We start from the raw sequence: 20,224 nt of genomic DNA on the forward strand, positions 1-20,224 counted from the left end.
TGCATATCATCTTATAAACAAAAAAATAAAAAAAATAAAATCACTTTCAGCATTGAATGTACCTGAATGTATCAGAGGTTTGTACAACTCATTACACGATCACACACCATCGGTGATCCAACACAGCAGGCTAAAGCTAATTTGTGCAATCTGTGTGTTCGGCAGTCCACTATTACACTGTAAAACATTCAAATAGCTCATAGAAATAAATGCACAGGACAGACTGTTCCATTCATAGCAATGCTGTGCTTCGGAAGAGGAAGTAATCATTCCACAGGGCTTGCGTGGTGCATTTGTTCGACACTAAGATGTATTGGTTATATGGTTAACCACCACAGCAATAACAAAGGAAGGAGTGCACACCAAAGTTGCAAAGATGCCGACCAAGGAGAAGAGGCCAAGTTTAAGAGATGTAGCAGTCGCTCGTAGCCTTGATGCAATGTGAATTTATTGAGCAAAAAACTATGTTTCGACAGGTCGAAATGTTTTTTTTTTATGACAAAAATCTGCTTTGTATCGCGAGGCTATGAGTGTGTGACTACTTTTTTTTCTTCCATTCAGCTTCATCGAGTAGGGCAATGTATAGGTGGCTGTGAACACGGAAGTAGGGCACTTATGACCTATCTACCAGTATACTTGATCCAATGATAGCAGTCAATTTCACACTTTTCTATACATTACTGTACATTCTGTCCATTTTGCAGCCCTCTTCAACACTCCTTCCTTTTGCTTTAAACACTGAATATTTTTTTCTTTCATTCAATTTCCCACATATTGTGCAGTGGAAAAGCAAAGCACTCTGGTCTGAAAAGATTTGGTTTATGTTTTTTTGCTATTCTTTAGAAAATATGCATTCTGAAGGGAAGGGGAGCCATACAGCTTGGTGTGAGTCCTTCTTACGTAGAGGCGATCTTTCCATGAACGCGGAATCGGTATAGACAAGTGTACTCCATGTGACCCCAGTTGCTGAGTACGCGTAGCTCCACAAATCGATACACCACATTAGTGGGGTCCTTTAGAAGAGAAGAGAAGAGAAGAGAAGAGAAGAGAGGAGTGAATGTGAGTGGATAAACTAAACAAATTAATAAGTTAGACTGTATGTATTTTCCTAGCAAGATATGCCTAGATGTTATGTTAGTGCTAAGGCACTTTCTACGTTGGCACTCATGCCAGTTTAACATCAGAAAAATTATGTCATGGCAGACGTGGCAGGAGCTAAAACTAAAGCCTGTGGATGAATCAAGATCTGACTTTTTATATCTCAGTACAAACTCTCTCTCTCTCTCTCTCTCTCTCTCGACATCACCCCCCCCACCAGTCCATATATGGCCATATTCATCCAAACACACTCACAGACAGACTGACAACTTATAACTTTAAAATAGATTTTCATAAACTCACAGGGAGCTCAAACGTCTGTGTTGACTCTCCATCCTCATTGTAAGTGAACTGCCCAATCAGTGCACCTTCTTCAGTGTCATCTATCATCCCCTGTTAGAGAAAGAGAGAGAGACACACACACAGAGAGAGAGAGAGAGAGGGGGGGAAGGAAATAAGAGACTGAAAAATATAATTAATCCGTTTTTATTATACATTTTATATTTCATTGTGTATATCTTTTTTGTATATTTACATTGTGTAAAAAACAATGCTTTCAGCTTTATTATTTGTCCCAGAAACCATAGAAACCCAACCATATTGGACAGGCAGCCACACACACACACAATACTGTAAGTCGCTCTGGATAAGAGTGTCTGCTAAATTCCTTAATTGTAAAAAGAAATGTGTTCATAGGTTACATTTGTACACTCTCAGAGTTAAATGAACTTTTAGGGCTCTGTTTTGAAGGCGCAACTCAACACCTGCCACTATGTATGTCTTAACTTAAGCCATGGGGGTGTGACTCGGCGCTATTTCGCTATCTTCCACTATTACTACAATAAGTAATAACGCATTGCGCTATTCACGTAAAATAGGGTTGTGATTTGACTGTACTGGGAGTCATAATATACGGAAGCACATCCTGAACGCACCACCCCCTAGTATCCCTGAATCCACTCACATAAACCTGGAAGTCCTTGGGTGCCGAGTCGATGCGTCCTGTGGGGGAGTTGCAGCGGGGTAGATGGTCCAGGGTGACGTGTGTGATTCTGACCGGGTGAGAGAGGGAGAGCACCAGGATGCCCTGGACTCCGTGGAAAGCCCAACACTTTCCTGGGAGCAGCACCGGATAACCCTGGGTGAGAGAGGGAAGAAGTGAGAGGAGAGAAGGAGAGGTTGCAAGATTCTGACAAGCCCATGCTTGTCAGAATCTTGCCCATCCTATTTTACCCATCCTAAATCTAATCTAATCTGAACCTCTGGTTTACTTAAACCACAACATAATATCTGTTTTAGTGTGAACTTTCCCATCACTTAAATAGTGATGGGCCTTCTAAAAGACATGGGTGGATAATATATTGTGTTGGGAGAAGATGAAGACAGATAAAAACAGAGAGAAACATGAGCGTATTTTATTATAATATTTAGAATACCTGGATAACAGTGCGAGGGCTCTCTGAGGGGTACCAGAGTGGGAAACCAAACAGGGTTACACACGCTGAACGGATACGGAATGTCTCTGAACACTTAGTGCTGACCACACTGGCACCTACACATGCACGCACACACAAACATAAAAGGAGGGTGAATTTGTATTGATCTTTATATCCAGAAATAATCACAATTCTTCTTTTGTTTCTTAAAAGTGTTAATTGCTGAGTTAATGATTACAAACATCAAAACAACAACAGCGCTGGGATATGTAAGTTAGAGATTGTAACAGAAAGAAGTGTCAAACCTTGTGTCTCCAGAGCAAAGTCTGCCATTTTGTCAGCCATGGGACGTCTATAGTCTGTCTCCGTACTGCTCTCTTTACTGACAGCTACATTCATGTCCTGCTCCTGTCACACACACACACACACACACACACACACACACACACACACACACACACACACACACACACACACACACACACACACACACACACACACACACACACACACACACACACACACACACACACACACACACACACACACACACACACACACACACACACACACACAATTTAGGTCAACATTTGAGGCTAAATAACTATTCCAGTGTATATTTTTTACTGTTCTTTTTGTAGTCTAAACTTTCCAAATTTAGACTACTAAAGCCTTGCCTTGATGCGGTCCATGAGCCACTTCTCCATGGCCTGTTGGAGCTCTGGGGTGAGCTGGTTGGTCTGGACTGGCATTGTCACAGGGTCAGGACAGGGGGCAGGAGGAGGGGTCATCTGGATGGACAACAGCTCCTGGGACAGCTGCAGCAAAAAAAAAGGACGAGTTCTGACTCAAACTCTTGCTGAGTAGATAGGGGGGATATTCTCTCTCGATTGATGCAAGCGAAATGGGAAAACCTTTTCCTAAAACTCCTGGGGAACAATTACATGTAATGTAATAACGTGAATAATTCCTAAGGCATATAATATCAAACAATCACACTCACAACTGATTAGGAACATTTATCACGATCCCCCCCCCCCCCCCATTACTCAATCCAATTTTCCAATCGATCATTCACTGAGTGATAAACAGATCACAGCATTAATCTACAATTAAAGTAATACAATATCGATATAGTGAATGTCAACCTTTATATTGTTATATTAAAACAATCATGAGGCACTGATATTAAAATGACAGTTAAAGACATTTAAGACCAAGACCAAGGCCAAACAAAACAGCTTAACCACTTGAACCCCAGCCCCATTAGCCAAAAATAGCAGGTCGACAAGCTTGCGTTGCAACACGTTGTGAGCTTGTAGATCAGATAATTTTGCCGATTTGGTGTAGATGGGGAAAAAGGAGTCCAAATACAGAGCCAAGTTCACTTGAGTAAGTCTAGAGTGTTTAAGTGGTTAAGCGCTGGACATGTTGTTTTTCAGTGCCCCTGTGTAACACCTTTACCGGCAGTGGCTCAGGAGGTAGATTGATCGGACTCGTAATTGGAAGGTTCACGGTTCGATCCTGGGCTCCCCCTGTGTTACTGTCGAAGTGACCTTGAGTTAGACACTGAATACCTAACCGCTCCCGATGAGGAGGTTGGTGCTTTGCATGGTTGCCTCCACCATCGGTGTGTGTGTGTGTGTGTGTGTGTGTGTGTGTGTGTGTGTGTGTGTGTGTGTGTGTGTGTGTGTGTGTGTGTGTGTGTGTGTGTGTGTGTGTGTGTGTGTGTGTGTGTGTGTGTGTGTGTGTGTGTGTGTGTGTGAATTTGTGAATGTAATGCACATTGTGAAGCACTTTGGATAAGGGGCCTATACTGTATAAATGCACCATTTACCTTAACATTGTCAGCTTCCACAACTTCCACCCTGTGGTTGAGGCTGTTAGAGGCAGTGTGGCTGTGTGTTTGGTATTCTTCTATCTGCGTCCTCAGTGCAGCCACTTCCTTCTCCAGATGCAGCCGACTGTCTGCGTCACCAGCCTCCACCGTGGCCTTCACACCCTGCAGGTCCAGCTGCATCCTCTCCTGCATCCTCTCCTCCAGCTGAGACACACAACACATTTATTAGCATCAACTCTATCATAGAATAATGATAATAATAACGACAAGATTTGCCTATTTCACTATTTTGGTAGGTGTGTAGGTGCAAATACAGGCAGTGAGAAAGGTTTGATAACTTAGAGAGGATGAATTCTCTGACCTGGCTATAATGGTTCTCCTGCTTCAGCAACATTTCCTCCTGTAAACACACAGACAGACAGACAGACAGACAGACAGACAGACAGACAGACAGACAGACAGACAGACAGACAGACAGACAGACAGACAGACAGACAGACAGACGTTAAATCGACAGTAACTTGTTGTGTCAATGGCTTAAGTCAGTCTTTCCATTTTCTCTTACAAATCTTAATTTCAGTAAGTAAATTTCAGTCAACTCCTGTATTATTGATGTCATGTTGGTTGAGATTTGCCCAAAAAAAAACACACACACACACACACACACACACAACCTCTTCTAGACGTCTCACCAGCAGCAGGACTCATATCACACACAGCAACAAGAGAGCAGACTAGACAGCAAGCTTACTAGGCTGAGTATGTGTCATGTACTGTAGTTGACATTTAAGGTGTGTGTGAATGGTGATTGGTTCGCTTGAGGGCGCGTGCTAATGAGTGGACCAATCAGCTAAGGTGTTTCTTGAATGAACTTGCATTGCTCATTTAGTTTATAGTCATTTTGGTAATGTTGCAGTGTGTGAAAAAAAAAAGTTAAAATACTCACCAGGAGACCCTGCATCTTCTTCTCTACAACAGCAGACACAATGGCTGGATCCTAAAGAGAGAGACCAGTTTGCCTGTAAGAAGACCATCCTAGAAACACAGGCTAGGCCTCTTAATAGGCTAGGCCTCTTAATAGGCTAGGCCTCTTAGTTTAGAGTAGACCACACTGGTTCTCAACAAGGAGATTGGCCTCTGGTGACTTTTGATTGTTTGATTTAACAACACTCTCAAGAGTTAAATATTACATTTGCATGCAGACAGAGAACAGAAAACAGAAAACAGAACTCCTACCACTGTAGCTATGACAGGCCTTGTGTTGGGTGGAGGAGAGAGAGGAAGTGGAGGGACCACCGGTTGTTTCCTGGGTTCTGCCTGTGTTTGGGTCTTCAAAACAGTCCTGCGGGGCATGAGAGAGGCCAACCAGGGGAAGAGGAACCAAATACCTGGGACAAAAGAGAGAGAATACAGACTTGAATAGGGGTGCAACTATCATATCGATTATATTCTTAGGGATTATTCTATCAATTACTTTTTCAACCAAATAATACATTATTTGAATTCCTATCCTATATTATGTTCTAACATTTTTATATATCAACAAATCGATGCATTGTGAGTTTGTAGATCTGCCATTTCTGCTATTTTAGGGACTGTATTTAACAAATACAAATACATTTACAAGATATATTTGTATTAAAATCAATTATTTTGTATAATTAATTAGTTAGATTAACCACGACTTGAATTCATAAACCTTCTAAGGGCAAGTGTACTGATGTGAGATCAGTGCTTAGACCACATGACTGGGGTTCTCATAATGTTCTTTCTGGAATGCTGAAACCAAAAGGCAGTATGGTGTCACTTACTGAGAAGTACGATGATGAGGAAGAGGAGGAGGCAGGCAGCTTTTTTCCCACGCGACGCATTAGCTGCAGGGCAGAGTTGAAATGCAGGGATTTTGTTAAGCTGGTGCTAAGTCAAATCACATGAAGTTTGTAGTCTCAAATGTGCACTGCATATTATACACAAACAAGTACACAAAGTGTGTGTATATGCACACACACTTGCACACAAATACATACTGTGTATACAACTTACCTAAATCTGTAAGTAACTTGACTTTTGCCTGTGCTACTTCTACCAATGGTGCGATTGGACCTATAGAAGTTTAAAAAATAATTATTAATATTGATCACACACATGCACGCACACACACATGACTCAAGATTAACTTAATATTAATGCAGACCATTTTCCAAAGCATACCATGGTTTGTTTCGCTTTTGAGGAAGCCATTGGATTCCTTATGAGATAGATACTGTAAACTAACACGCAAAATATAACGTGCAGTTATCTTTTGTCAAAGTTATGTAATCCTTGCATTTTAATGCAATTTCAAGAGTAGACTTATTGAAATGGACAAAAATGGTCCCTGGAGAAAGACTGATTCGTGATTTGAATTCAAACCCGTCACTTACGGTATGAACCACACTATTGTTTATCCAACAGTGACTCACCGTTTTCAAAGCTAATACTAACTGTGGGCGTGTTCCTGTGTGTCAGCATGATGTTAACATGCTGGTACAAAGAATGAAACACACCCACAATTCATGTTATTACCTTCAGATGTGTTTACCCATCAATATAGTCTGCTGTGAAAAAGGTCTATTATTCAGGTAAGTTTGGTAACGTTTGAATAACTTTGGACTAAATGCAGTCCAATACAAAATAATGCCATTAACCCATTGAGACCTGAAGCCGATTCTACATGTCTCCTAAATCTCAACAGTATTGTGAAAAACGTATGTTTCTATATCAGTGGTGCTCAATCTTTTTCATGTCAAGGACCCCCAAAATTACATGTATTTGGCCGCGCCCCCATCAAAATATTTTGTTCCAGGAACCCCAGAAGCAAAGATTTGAGTTAAAAATGTTCGCCTTAAAAATATATATATTCAAAGATTTGCACACATTTTCACGATTTTTCAAAAATAGCAGATCTACAAGCTCGTAGCGCGGCACTCGGTGCCGCGCTATGAGCTTGTATATCTGCTATTTTTGAATAGCCCAAAGTGTAAAATAATGCTTTTTAGCATTATTCAAATCAAATCTAAAAATGACACAGTTCCAGGTTTTAATGGGTTAACAGGAAATGGTCTATGATCACATATGGCTAAAGCAGTGAATAGCCAGTGACATGTACCGAGATGAACTAGTACCCACTTGGACTGAGGTATTCAGTAGTGTTGCAGGTGCCATCACTCTTTGCAGAGGTGGGTCTCTGGTACTGGGCCTCAGAGGAGGAATACCCTGAACTGTCTATGCTGTTCTGGTTCATCTCCTGCGTGTGTGGTGTGTTGTGGCCCCCCGGCCTGCTAGAGCTGTACGGCCCTGCAGCCCTGCTCTCCTTTGGGACATCGCTCTGGGAGTGACAGGGTGTCTGGCTCCGGCTCCGTGCCGGCGTGAGTGCGGGGCGGGGGGTTGCCGTGGTGGTTGCCGTGGTGGTTGCGACGAAGGGTACGGAGACCACGGTCTGCTGCGTCCCTGAGTTGAGAGAGATGCAGAGGAGAAGTGTAAGATCTGAGGAGGATCTGTTGATCATCATTACTGTTGCACTGTGACGAAAGAATGTCATTATTACCATCATGTTGGTCTGCCGAGGGTGACGTCTCAGCGCCGGCCGAACTAGCATTGCTATTGGCTCTGCTGGAGGTACGGGATGCAGCCTTTCGGCTCCCTGCCTTCTTCTTAAAAACCCTGAGTGTCAGACATACAGACAGACAGACAGACAGACAGACAGACAGACAGAGGGAGAGAGGGAGAGAGAGAGAGAAACAGTGTTTATTTGACGGTTGTTCAGACATGTCCTACATGGCTTTGACTGGTATTTGTTTTTGGACTCTATTAGCACCTCGTGATTCAAATTAAGTGGAGAATCACAGGGTGCAGCAGTTGAAGGAGCATACCAGCCTTTTTGACATGCATGTGTGTCCTTTGGCACTCTTAAGGGTGATTTATGCGTATTTGCGCTCTGGTGTTGCGCACTGAAAATAGCCTGTCTACATATTGACTATGTCCTATTTCTGGTGTGTGACATGGTGCACAACCAAGTACAAATCAGGCATTAATTAAGGATTGAATTGCTCAATATGATATTGTTTTCAATTATTGTAATGTATCAGCCTATTCATGATTGTTATTGAAGTCTGATGCCAGTCAAAACAGATCCTAAATACCTCAAAGCCACACAAACGTACAACACTTAATCAAAATTCTATTCTGGTATTGGAGGTATATACTCCTTTTAACTCCAGTCATTAATCAGGCTATTTGGCCGATTTTAAGACAGACAGGCCTATATCTTGCATTGAGCAGAGTACATATTCAGTATAGTACAGAGCACATGGTTCAAACAGACACACACACATGCACACAGGTATACTGTACCTGACAGGGCTCTCGCGGTAGGATACATTGGTGACACTGCTGGAGTCAGAGTCATCACCTGACACCAGGCGGGCGCTCCTTCGAGACATGACTGAGAGAGAGAGAGAAAGGAACTGTTAACAAACCTTCATTCACTGTTGTTTCCACTTTCCATTGCAGTGCTCATGGTGTAAAAACTAGTGTGGTTGCCGTAAAATGTACACTGTAAACCTATGGATTTGACATTTAACGATGATGGTAAGAAAATTACATTAAGACCCAACAACAGTCAGTCCAAATACATGAATTGGAATCAGAGCACAGCATACAGTACGTTGTGAACACACTCAACAAATTGTTCACAAGGACAAACTGCTATGTTAACCACTTAAAACCCCAGAATCTGTATTGTGGGGAAGGCTTTTGCAGAAAATAGCAGATCGACAAGCTCACAACGCGTCAAGCTTGTCAACCGAGATGTCAACCCTGGTGATTATATATGAGTATAGATCTAAAGAACCTTGTACAATGCAGAGGTATTTGGGTTGTAAGGCCAAATATCCGGGGTCGTACAGAAGCTGCTGGACTCTCTCCTGGTGGGAGCTGGTCGATGATCCTGAAGGTTCTAGTCCTAGAGATAGTGGTAGATTAGGGATAACGCCACTGACTGCATCTGCACTCAAGAGGTGACGGCCACCCTTTATATAATGCTTGGCTGGATGCTCATGACATCTCACTGATGTCACGAGGAATCAGCTATATCCATATACTGTATGGAGTTTTACATGATGTCAGCACCAGATGTCTCTGCCGGCTCCATATATGGAGCGCTAGATCAACCACGCCCAAATATGGAGTTTGTGATGTCAGACTTAGTTAGATATGTCAGATAGCTCCATATATGGAAATATTCAGTGGGTAACTATGGCGACCTATCAAATACCCATATAACGTGAAAGTGAGTGAAAGCCTTCATAACGCAGTTGTTAGATAAACGTGTAAAAACATAATACACAATGGAATTAAGCTTCCAATACCTTATGGAGGTGGCAGCTTTTGGTAGTGTGATGTTTTTAAAAGGTTGCAACTACCTATATATATACAGCATCACATGCCCTCTGCAAGCCCATCAATCCACACCCTCCCAAATACTCCACACTCTCTGTGAAGTGGTGACATCATCCAGTGCCTGAATGTGGAGTTCACTTAGTTATTTGTACCTTCTACTAGTTTAAAGGACAGTAATAATGGATCCCATGTGTTGGTATATTCAATTAAGGTCTCAGAAATGTTACAGCACACACAGCCTATATTTGGTTGTTCAAGGGGATACATACCAGGGACATACCAGTGGTCTAGCACCCATAGACTATGACTCACAGACAGTATACTTGACATTACTGCCGTCTGTTTTCCAGAGCATACCGTGGTTTGTTTAGTTATCGAGGAACCCACTGGATTCTGTTCATCTCCGTCTCAAAATAAACTTGCAGAAACTTGCTAGAGATACAGTGGGCAATTCTACACTCATAATATCACTCACAATATACCTTTTCACATTGCCTGTGATATTTTCACAGTCGTCTAATGAACTGTATGCACATGGGGAGTGAATGTGTTTGGACTGAGTGGTAATAATGGCAGCAAGCTGCAGCAGCAGTAGCAGTTGGTCTCTGACAGATGCCACCGTGACTAAACCTTGCTGTTTCTAATCCAGCTAATCTATGACACTCCCAGTCCCAACGCACGCGCACACACACACACACACACACACACACACACATATACACACAGGGCATGAATACTATGGCAGATCATTTTACTTTTACTACAGGCCCAAATCATTTGATTTAGTCACTTAAACCCTATATACTAGCCACTCCGCTGAATGTATGGGCATGCCTATTACGACATGCCCAGAATAGTGACCCTGGTTATGTTGCGATTTCAAATGTGTCATTTTATTTAACTGTTTTGACTGGAGAAGAATCCCTGGAGAATCCCTAGAATGATTTCACAAGGAAGTAATGTGTCATTAATCAAGATACATTGCTGAGCCCTGCTTACAACATCAGGAACTGCTATTCTGCACCTCTGATCAGCCAGTCAGCAGAGGCAGATGAAAAGACACACCCCCACTCCAGGGATCAATGGAGTGCAGCAATCACATAGCCTACGAGAAACCATGTCAGACACTTCTGAAATCTAGGATTCCATACCTCAGTTGTCCAACAAAAACAGCAAAACAAAGATCCTAGCCCTAACTGCTACACACAGCAAAATACGGAGTGTTCATTTAACCCTGAGGGCCCCATCTCACACCCGGACGAAAAGCTTCTGACTGAGGCGGTTGTCATTTTCACACCCAGCGCCCACATAGTGTTGCCTACTTGCCCCCATCTGTGCGCCCATTCGTTGGTTTAAAAATTAAATGAGGTGTGGTCAGGTGTATTACTGGTGCATTGCTGACCGGAGTCCCCCAGGGCTCTATATTAGGCATCCTCCTGTTTTTGCTCTACATTAAATATCTTCACAGAACATAGCCTATCTACAAGCTCACAACACACAACACGTTTAACTTTACTGGTCAGTTTAGTTTCTTTATTTTGTTTTGGCAGTTGGCACAGATGCTTTTGCGGATTGAATGGGTTAACACTCTGGATTTTACTGTGCAGGTCCCCCCCCCCCAAAAAAAATTATGTCTATTCAAACCAAAATTGTTTATGATAGAGTATGTGCTTACTGCTATCTTGTTTAAGTAATAACTTAATACCCTGTCATTAGTGGAACGAAAGAAGCAATACAATAGGAAGCTGTAACTTTTGAGACAGGATGCGCCCACAAACAGCTTGACACAGGAAGCCAGTGTGTGTGTGTGTGTGTGTGGGGGTGTGTGTGTGTGTGTGGGTGGGTGTATGACACGCATTTGAAATTATTGCAGAATTATAATTTGTTTTCCTTGCCTGAAAAGGCCTTCTAGACTGAAATACTCAACTGGCTCTACAGTATGAAACAAATTAAGTTTGTTACCTCGCCGTTTCTTTATTCCACACTGAATTGCTATTAGGATAGACAAAATAAAAACATGAAATACCCTAAATGTGTTCTATTTAACCACAATAAACCTGTCGTCCCTACTGTGGACAAGACATGTCATTATAGAAAGAAAAAAAAGTTAAAAAAATAGCAGATCTACAAGCTCACAACACACCACAATGTGACGTGTTGTGAGATTGTAGATGGGCTATTTCTGAATCTGAACAGTATAAAATAGGGCTCGAGTGTTTAAGACTAGCCTCTTGCCACAGCTGAAAACAAGCAATAACAACTTCAAACAACACCACCCCTAATGACATTTAGGTAACCATGACAAAAACAGACATGCCTCCTCTATTTCAGCCCTGTTTAACAGCAGCACACTGAAATACTGAGATTGAGATAGCTTTTGAATAGTTTATCACTGTATGCAAAAACTGCAAGATAATTTGTATTTGAAGAGTTTCCTCCCACCATGTGATATCCATGGAACTTTTACTATTTATTTGTTTGTTGATTGATTGCAAAAGGTATTGCAAAATAAAAAAAGCAGGAATTACATGATTCTGCATATCTTAACTTCTGCAATGACACTGACTGGCCGAATTTGCCATGGCAATGTCATACTGCAATCGTGTACATCGCAATGTCAATGAAACGATATTGTGCAGACCTGCTTCCTCATGCTGCAAACTATTGTCTTGTTATGGATAATAAGATATCTCTATCGTATAGACAATATTTGAAACACTGACATGCATTTTTAAAACTACCTTATAGGTTCTAATTGGGTCTAATAGAGCCTCATATGTAAAGAGTAGACATAAGTAATTAACTGCAATATAGAACACAAGAGAAATCTGCACATGACAACACAGCACAGCAGCAATAGCTTCTACACAGTAAAATCAGAGGTAATTGATCTCAGATCAGTGTTGCCAGATTTTGCGAGAGATATAAGCAACCAGGTCTATGAAAACAAGCCCAAAAAGAAGCGACTAGGCCTCATGTGCACTTTAAACCTATATACATCAGCTATTTGAACATAGGCGATCTACAAGCTCATAACGCGTAACGATTCGACGTGTTGTGAGGTTTTCTTTTTCTTACACAAATCTGGTACAGGGGGGTCCCTGGCACAACATGTTTTCAGATGTGGATATGCGGACAAATACATATTAATGACATGAAAATGTTTGAACAACATTTGGAAGCAACTACACTTAAAAAACAAGCCCCCCCCCCCCCCCACAAAACCCTGCAACAACTAATATTTACAAGCGACCTTACAGAAAAACAAGCCAAAGGTCGCTCATAAATAATAAGCAGACAACACTGTTTCAGAGTGTACAAATTGACCCAAATTGACTTGTGATGTTGTTTACACTCCCAGAGTTAAAATAACACAGAGGATTTTACTGTGCATGTCAGCGAATAAATAGCCTCTTTCACACAGTGAGCGTTTCCCACCTTGTCGAGGGGGCTTTGACTGAGACGGGAGAGACGGGAACGATTTACAGTAATTCCCTCAAATCCCTCCTTCCACTTTAAATTGCCTCTCAGTTCAGCCTGCATCTGCAATCTCAGCCCCCGTCTTCTCCTCGATTCAGCAGACTTTCCTTCACCACTGGTGACCTCCCTTTCTGTCCATACCTGTTCTTTGTGGAGATGTTTCCCTATTTTCTCTCTCATTCTGGCTGCCCATCAATCTCATACTGTAGGAAAACTACTATACACACATCATTAGAGCCAGACCAACGTAAAGGGTCAAATAAAACAACAAATTAAGATATATACTGTATATTGAACAAAGGTGACATGGTGACATTTAAAACTTCACACCATATGGTTTACGGCGCTTGACCACTGTGGAAGCCTGCATGTGTCCAGTATATCGCATATCGTTTCTGTCAGGCAGAAACCTCATATAAGTTGTGTGTTCTTTTAACACTGTCTTCTGTTAAATGTTCACAAATCGAAGCTTTAACCAAATCATATCAATTATTTTTCTTATTTTTCTTTTACAAAATATCAGTAAAAACATTATTGACTGGACACGTTGATGGAGATCAACGTGACCTATGACATGATAACCACCAGCACACACCCTGGAGCCCAATAATGTGAAGAGACACAGAAGGTGCTGCTGTGGGGACAAATGCTTCTTTGAGGGGCGGAAAAGAAACGATGACTCATTTAGCTTAATTCTCTTCAGAGGCAGAGCATGGTAATGTAGCGTACCAAGCTATATCTAGAGGAAAATAGTCACTGCGATGCGTGTGAGCTTGTAGATTGGCTATCTTCGGTGAACAACATCGTTGTAAGACGGATAATAAATTAAGCATAAGGCTGACAGTGGCAAAATCACATGTTTTTTTTAGGTTAGAGTGTGTACTGTGTAGCCAACCTGTACCCTTTAAGCTTGCATCTTAGTGTCTAATGTATTTTTATCTTGCGGCACATGTCACACCAACATTTTGCTGCTTGTACCGGTGTGAGTGAGTGAGCAAACCCTGTTGATTGTTGATTCTTCACATGTAACTAAGCACCCACACAAAGGTGCATAATACCACAGACAAACGTGCCTACACTCAAACAGTACATGTGAGCAGCATAAGCTGATGCAGGCATCCAAATTGGATAAGTCTGTCTGCCTGGCATTTGGCTCTGGAAGCACAGCGTGACAGTATGGTCATTGGTATACTATATGTGGTAGCATTTACTCAGGAATGGGCAGGATGGGGCTGTTATTGTTCCATTAAGTTATACTTCATTACACGATTGTGTGGTTCACCTAAAATTGGTTATTTTTGGCGAGCGACAGCATTGTGCAACCAAGTATAAATTTGGCTTTAGCCTTAACACTGGCACTGGTAGAGCAAAGAGAGAGAGGGAGAGACAAAGAGAGAGACCCCAAACAAGTACTGGGGAGTACTGAGAGAGGGAGGGGGTGGGGGATAGAGAAAGCGGAAGCCAGAGATGAGAGGAAGAAATAAAGTTTGATGAAGGTTAGGAGGCGACAGAGAAAGAAGAAGGATACTGACAGAGACCCTGTAATTTAGGAGGAGAGAGAAAGACAATAAAGACAGGCAAATGCGAGAGGTAAAGAAAGGGCTATTCAGTGGAATAAGAATGCTTGTACATTGCACTGACATCTGTATTCTAACATACCCAAACTGAAGAAGTGGAGGAGGATCAGTCTCACATCAGAAAAGATGGTGTCTCAATAAATACACCCCCAGGAAAACTTAACTGTTTCCATTATTCGTTTTCTATTGCTATGTATTCATTTTGAATTGCTATTTATTTAAAAGAAAAACAATAATACTGCGGAGTTGAGAGACCCCGGTCCCATTCAAGTAGCGCTGTATCTTAACAGCAGCAACATGTGCCAATCTCGCTGAGCATCTTTCAAACTTGGGAGCTGGAGCATCACTTTGTTACCAAACACCAACTGACTAAGGAGAATCAATAAGGCATACCAATCCTAGCAAGTCATTGACAAGGCATTTATGATTCAGGAGATCTCGAACTTTTGTACTTTTGCAGTCACATGTATAGAAAAAAAGCAATTACTGTAGCTTGCTGCATAAGTAAGATGTAATTACCTCCAGTATTGGGTATAAGCTGCAGCTGACTTCAGATGTATTTGTGCAGACATTAACATTTTCTTTGTGTGTTTATTATTGCCGGACCCAGGGGGTCTGGCTTACATGAGGCTTTGTACCTGTTTTCTCCATACATGGGCATGGTCACTTTGTCCTTAGGCCCCAGCTATAAAAGTCTGTCCCCCTTTCGTCCATACATGGGCATGTTTTGTACCTGTTTTCTCCATACATGGGCGAAAAACAGGTTTTGGTCACTTTGTCCTTAGGCCCCAGCCATAAAAGTCTGTCCCCCTTTCGTCCATACATGGGCATAGACACAGGCTGACACGTCATGTGAAGTCTGGGTCTGGCAGAACCAGGTCTCCTGGTCTTGTTTCAGTGTAATATGGCAGTGGTACATTTGTGTTCAAAGGGTATATGTTAATGTTGCTGCATTTTAAAAAGGTTGTTGCTGGAATTGGTGAGGCAGACGGGAGCAACAAATTCCATTCAGGCCCCATAAAGACAGGGAATGTAGAGACAGTTGTTGTGACAGCATGAGTGAGTTTGAGGTTTTGTGAGCATATGGAGTAGAGATAGCCAGAAAAGAGGAGGCAGAAAGTAAGAATATACACTACTAAAGGAGGGGGAATTAGGAGAAAGGAAGGCATTAGAAAGTATTCACAAAATAAAGTGGCAACTTATAGCAGTGGTTCTCCAGGGGTCATTGACTTGGTTAGTAAGGATTTTTTTAATTTTTTTTTTTATAGTTAATACTGTAGGCTATAGCATCAACATTAGTTTAACCATTTTAACCCTTGTCTATTTGACAACAGCCGATCTACAAGCTTCACAACACATTGCTATGAAGCTTGTCGATCGGCTATTTTCAATATATATATATTATGTTTTACATTTTAACGACATCTTGTATGGGGGTTCCTGGTACAAAATATTTTAAGATGGGGGTCCGTGGACCAATACATCTTAATTTTGGGGGTCCTTGGCATGAAAAGGTTTGAGAACCACTGCCTTGTATCCTAGCTAAGTTTGGGTGTGTGACAGAACTCTGACTCAGACAGAGAATAGGTGAGTCATCATCACTAAGTATGGAGCTACAGTACTACTAGACAAATAGACATGCATACTGTAGCCAGTAGTAGTAGCCATCTACAAATGAGACTGGGAAGGAAAAGGGCATACCCCATTTTCTTGTTAAATTCTTCTCAAATTGCTCCCCTGTTTAACTCAATGCAAACCAGATGCTCCCCTTTGCCTCTCTCTGTATCAAAATGTACTTTAAGTACCAAAAGTAGAAAGTACTCATTCTGCAGAATGTCACATTTGTATGATGTATAAATTGTATACAAATCTTTTGAAAATAGCAGATCTACAAGCTTTGTGAGCAGGTAGATCTGCCATTTTCAAATGGCCAAAATATATAGGGTTAAAGTAGGTTTTGTAATAATTATCAAAATCTACAAACTAACTAGAAACTAAAGTTTTCACAATCATAATTGTAGTGGAGCAAAAGTACAATATTTGCCTCTGGGATGAAGTGGAGTAGAAGTAAAAGTATTGGACATAATAATAATCCAGTAAAGTAAAAAATGTGTACTTAAGTACAGTACTTGAGTACATGTACTTAGTTACTTTCCACCACTGCCCCTTTTGCCTCTCTCCCTCTCTCTCATTGTGCGTGTGCACATGTCATTGTGCTGACTCAAACCGAAAAAAAGATGCACATCCGACATACATGATTAGCCTACTAGTAAGTAACCGAGATGGTAAAATATAGCGGAAAGGAAATAAGGAATCGACTCGTACAGCCCAGGACAGGCTATGTACGCTATGGTTGCCGTAGTAACACAATAATTCTCCCAAGGCTAGGTTACAAGCTGGTTGCATCAGAACCTTTGCATTTGAAACATTGCATTTCGTAGCCTATATACAGTGTTGATTACATATCAACAACACTGAACAGTTCTCTGGCCGTTTGACCAGTCAAAAAGCATCCTTGGGTCATCATAATGGCATCACCTTTTTTAGGAAACCCAAGTATTAAGAGGAATTCTAATATTTAGATGCTAATAGATAAGACTACGATCGAGTAAAAAGGGTAAATAGTTTAGGCTATTACTTTAGTGTTGAAAGCACACTCACCCTGCTGCTCTGAGGTCAGCCTGATCGCTGTGGGACTCAACAGGAACTCCCAGGCGACCAACTGTCAAAAGTCTGTGTAGAAAATAAACACAGCGATAATCCACTCATTAGCGCCAGCAGCAGCAGCCGAGGTCCAGCTCTACTCTGTCCATCTGAATCTCAGGAAAAAAAGCGATTATTCATGTATTTCCATACCTTTAAGTGGGTTTTATTGTTATGATGATCTGGGGGCAGACAACTTGCAACAGGAGGAAGGATTCGCTACAATGTTGCCAGTGTTGTATGTATGATCTCACGCTCCTCCTGTGACACCATGGCCTGACTTGAAAACAAAACCCGTTGCGCCCCTAGCGGCCACTCGGCGATGTGTCGCTCTCCCCCCAGTACATTGTTATGGAGGTGTTATGACACACGGGGGCGTCATTTCTCCATCAGAAACATTCCTGCAGGGCCAGGGCCTTGTGACATAAGTATAAGTTACAGTTATAAATGTTTAATAATTTTTTGTACTTCATGTGGAAGAAATTCATGTTATCGGCCAGACAGCATATGTTAAAGGAGTATTTCACCCAAAAAATGACTTATTTTCTATCAATTACACACCCCATGAAGCCTTCAATTCATGGATTTTTTTTTGTTTTTGTCGCATTCCTGAGCCAATAATTTGATGACCGGAGGTCTCTCCGGCAGGAGACTCAAATGTAGGTCCTTTGAGTCTCCGACCAGAGACATTAGCATCTTTCAGCCGGTCATCAAATTATTGGCTTAGGAATGCGACATAAACGAAAAAATCTCCATGAATTCAAGGCTTCATGGGGTGTGTAATTGATCGAAAATAAGTAATTTTTTGGGTGAACTACTCCTTTAATGCAATTGATAATTAATGTTATTTCAGTGTACCCTCCTTCCTTCTGTGGACCTTGAACATGTAGCTACCTAAATGCCTAAAATGAAAAGGCCTACTGTAGCTAGCTACTGTTATGAAGCTCAAAATAAACCCAATCTGAATGTAGCCTGTCGACCGTCAAAGGAGACCCAGCCAGGGGGAAGGAGATGACAGAGGACCTAGGCCTGTTATTCCCTATATTTAAAAGGCCATTTTGGAAAACGCATTCTTAAATGATGGCTGGTATTTCCGGATTGTTCCATATTTGATAAATAAAGTCAAAGGACTGGAGACTATCAGCTGACCCCTGACCCATAAGCTACACAGTGTGTGTGTGCGTTGAACCCATTGTCTCTGAGTCTGTTATCATTATACAGCAGTTTCCTCTGGATGCCAGAGAAAGAGAGAGAGAGGGAGAGAGAGAGAGAGAGAGAGAGAGAGAGAGAGAGAGAGAGAGAGAGAGAGAGAGAGAGAGAATGGGGGGATTAGAGAAAGGCTGAAGAATACTCCCAATAATTGTCTTTTTATTTGCTCATCAAAATGCCAGTAAAATGTAAAAGCTTGTAAAACTCTATTCACATATTACATTATTCATCTCCATCCTATTTTCTTTCACTCTTTCATTAAGTCTGCCTCCCCTCCACACACACACACACACGCACGCACGCACGCACGCACGCACGCACGCACGCACGCACGCACGCACGCACGCACGCACGCACGCACGCACGCACGCACGCACGCACGCACGCACGCACGCACGCACGCACGCACGCACGCACACACGCACACACACACACACACACACACACACACACACACACACACACACACACACACACACTGCCACCTCCTCAACCCCCACCCTGCTTATCTGCCAAGTTGGTGCCCCAGACACAACTACGCAGCAAGCACATAAACAGCTGACGTCACATCACACATAAACACACACACACGCACACGCAAACACACACACACACACACACACACACACACACACACACACACACACACACACACACACACACACACACACACACACACACACACACACACACACACACACACACACACACACACACACGCAACTAGACAAACACACACACAGACAAATACATGCACACACTCACGCAAATACATGCTGTGCACACATGCCCCTAGACAAACACAGACACACATGCGTGCCAATGCACAAACAAAACACAAAAACACTCACTTATAAACAATCATACAGACATGTGTGCAGCGAGTGCACACACACACACGCACGCACACGCACACACACACACACACACACACACACACACACACACACACACACACACACACACACACACACACACACACACACACACACACACTTTTGCCTGAAGTCATTGGGCAGGAATGCGATCAAAAATAGAGTGAGAGTGAGGGGAGAGTGCCTGTTTGTTTTCTTTTAAAACCAAGAGAGGGGGGAGATGCCTTGGCAATGTAAACGTAGCCTATGTTTTCTCATGCCAATAAAGCCCTTTGAATTGAATTGAAGTGAATTGAGAGATGGGGGGGGGGGTCTAAGGGGGCAGGAAAGGACAGGAGTGATGAGCAAGAATGAAAGGGAGAATAAAGAAAGGGTGATGGATAAGGAGGCAAATTGAGAGAGGGAGCAAGAAAGGGGGAGAGAGAGGAGGTAGCAGGAAGGGAGGGTGTAGACAGAATGACAGAGGTGATAGGACAGGTGAAATGTACAGACCCAGACTGGACACACCCCCAGACAGTGACACACACACACACACACACCACCCACACGCACGCTACCTGAGTCATC

At 42.2% G+C, this 20,224-nt stretch overlaps 1 protein-coding gene across 2 annotated transcripts; it reads right to left on the reverse strand.

The window, feature by feature from the left end:
- Positions 1-262: 262 nt before the first annotated feature.
- sun2 (Sad1 and UNC84 domain containing 2) lies at positions 263-17,824 on the reverse strand. Of its 2 annotated transcripts, XM_080451926.1 has the most exons (17): positions 17,727-17,824; positions 17,532-17,603; positions 8,767-8,857; positions 7,961-8,076; positions 7,543-7,863; positions 6,418-6,477; positions 6,186-6,248; positions 5,611-5,762; positions 5,321-5,371; positions 4,736-4,774; positions 4,372-4,578; positions 3,212-3,352; positions 2,840-2,942; positions 2,535-2,650; positions 2,063-2,236; positions 1,402-1,491; positions 263-1,013 (listed from the first exon to the last, which is right to left on the reverse strand). In XM_080451926.1, the coding sequence occupies exons 3-17, from the start codon at positions 8,853-8,855 to the stop codon at positions 897-899; spliced, it is 1,839 nt and encodes a 612-aa protein (XP_080308052.1). In that variant the 5' UTR covers positions 8,856-8,857; positions 17,532-17,603; positions 17,727-17,824; the 3' UTR covers positions 263-896. The 2 variants fall into 2 exon arrangements, with proteins under 2 accessions (XP_080308052.1, XP_080308051.1); XM_080451925.1 differs by having other exon boundaries at positions 17,532-17,809.
- Positions 17,825-20,224: the final 2,400 nt, after the last annotated feature.

Source organism: Gymnoscopelus braueri (assembly GCF_963280865.1).
Source record: "Gymnoscopelus braueri genome assembly, chromosome: 2".
NCBI lineage: Eukaryota > Metazoa > Chordata > Actinopteri > Myctophiformes > Myctophidae > Gymnoscopelus > Gymnoscopelus braueri.